The sequence below is a fragment of the Belonocnema kinseyi genome, chromosome 5 (assembly GCF_010883055.1).
Source record: "Belonocnema kinseyi isolate 2016_QV_RU_SX_M_011 chromosome 5, B_treatae_v1, whole genome shotgun sequence".
In the NCBI taxonomy this organism is placed as follows: Eukaryota; Metazoa; Arthropoda; class Insecta; order Hymenoptera; family Cynipidae; genus Belonocnema; species Belonocnema kinseyi.
This window is the reverse complement of record NC_046661.1, coordinates 10,161,735-10,163,913: the sequence shown is the minus strand read 5'-3', so window position 1 is coordinate 10,163,913 and position 2,179 is coordinate 10,161,735. Positions and strand designations below refer to the sequence as shown.

Here is a 2,179-nt window from a genome sequence, read left to right as displayed (position 1 = left end):
GTAGAATTTTTCTATTACAGTACCAGACGATCCAGAGGCAGAGTTGGACGATGATACTCAGGCTTTAGTAACCAGTGATTTTGAAGTAGGACACTACATTAGAGAGCGCATTGTTCCGAGAGCTGTTCTATATTACACAGGTAAATATAATTTCCAGTACTTGTAAATTTGGATTAAATTTAGTGCAGTTTATGTGCATTCAACTGACTTCCCCCCAAAAAAATTAAAAGCAGTGTATTTAGTTGATGTTTTGAGCAATTCACTTAATATCAGTTCAATTTACTGAAAAAATTAGTAGACTTCACTTTAATTAATTTTTATGGTTGTGCGAAATTTATTCTTACTGCATTTAGTCATGTAGGGCGTGTTCTACATATCATTAATTTTAAGAATGATTAAAAATTTAAACAATGGGTAAGATGTTAAAAATGACATACTTTAGACCATAGGATTAAGGTGTCGAAAGAATCCTTTATTCCCATTATTCGACGTTTCGAAAACTATACGTTTTCCTCATAAGGATAGAGTCGTATATATAAAAGTTCCTTAAATTATGTCGAGTATTTATTATCTATCCTCAATTATCTCTTTTCAATTGTTCTTTAAGTTTTCTTCATTTCAGGTTAGTAACTTAAATAAATTATATTGCTTATTTTAAAAAAACACATTTATAATAATATATTATACAGTAGGACTTGTTGCATCGGGACTCGTGCATCGAGATCCTCGGAGGGAAGTAGTCCCCACTCGTAAACTTCTCCACTGTCGCTGATAAGTGCGTGCACCAGCGCAAAGTGCTATATTTCCCGATCCAACGAATCCTACTGTATTTGTAATTAATACTGTGAGTTACCATTTTAGGGCAAATCCCAAAAAGCTGGTCAAAGTCTCAAACATGAAGTTTCACTTTCGGAAATTTAAAGTGTTGGGATGTTTAGTGCAATTGTCCGAAGTTAAAAATCTGCAATGAAAGGGGTCCCAACCCTTAAGGCTGTTGGTTCAATCCGACTTCGAATTTTTTTGTAATAGGTATGGCACTGAATCCATATATATTGTTACCGAAGGATTTGCGAATGAAAGAAAGAAAACTTGTCGAATGTCTGTGGTTTTTCGAGATCCTCGGATCAATAAAACGGTTAGAATCGTTCGCTAATTTTTTTTTTCTCACAATTATGACATAATAAAAGAATTCTTAGTGTCTTAACGGGTTTCCAAAGGGCCACGTCTTGATGATGGTGTCCCCAAATTTTGCGAAATACGTTGCGAAATGGAGCAAAAAGCAGAGAAAATTGACATGCTCTGTCTGTGTTTTTGTGGCTGTATTTGTAAGCAGCCTCCAGGCCAGCTGTTACCTTCACTCTACACGCGTTTGTAAATCACATTAGCCTAGGATGCAGAACCTCTACCGGATCGTGCGCATGAACTTCCATCAAGTTCCGCTGGTCTAATGGAAAAGAGCCTGGCTGGTAACCACGCTGCAGTGGGTTCGAATCTTTTTCTCAACTTTTTTTTTCTAATTGTAAACATGTCAAATAATAATTTTTAATGCTTCCCCGGCGAATAAATTATTTTTTTGAATACAGGCAGGGCATGTCAAGTTTCTGTTTTTTTTGCTCAATTTTGCAACGTATTTCGAAAAATTTGGGGACATCGTCATCAAGACGTTGCCCCTTGGAAACCCGTTATGTCTCTAAGAATTCTTCTATTGCCAACGATCCTAACCGTTCAAAGGCTGTCGCCTGCTACCCGCTGATTTCTATCTTTCGCAAAATTCATATTTGTTGGGAAAATAGTCATTTCCTCATCAAATTTATTGATTTTTCAATATTTTATTGACTCGAGGATCTCGCAAAACCCCGGATACTCGACAGGTTTTCTTTCTTTCGTTCGCAAATCCTTTGGAAAGAATATATATGGAATCAGTGCCGTACCTATAAAAAAATTCATAGTCGAATTGAACCAACACCCTTAAACCTACTTTTGGATTGTAGTTCGAAAGTATGCTTCCTGTGAAAAAGTTGTGTCACTCACGGACCGAGAAAGTGAGCATTGTGTTCAAAGGGACGGCAACATTTTCCACATTAAACTATTTTAATTTAGAAGAATGGAACTGTCCGCTGGAGATAAGTAGAATACGAATATTTGAATTTTAAGTTATACCAATGATCTTTGGGATGTC

The 2,179-nt window shown here is 36.3% G+C and overlaps 1 protein-coding gene across 1 annotated transcript in view; it reads left to right on the top strand.

Moving 5' to 3' along the window:
* Positions 1 to 2,179, top strand: part of LOC117172537 (nucleosome assembly protein 1-like 1-B) — an 83,455-nt gene that overhangs the window by 58,114 nt on the left and 23,162 nt on the right. Inside the window, exon 4 of the mRNA XM_033360574.1 lies at positions 21 to 140. Coding sequence (XP_033216465.1) covers positions 21 to 140 — 120 coding nt within the window. The remainder of the gene's footprint in view (positions 1 to 20; positions 141 to 2,179) is intronic.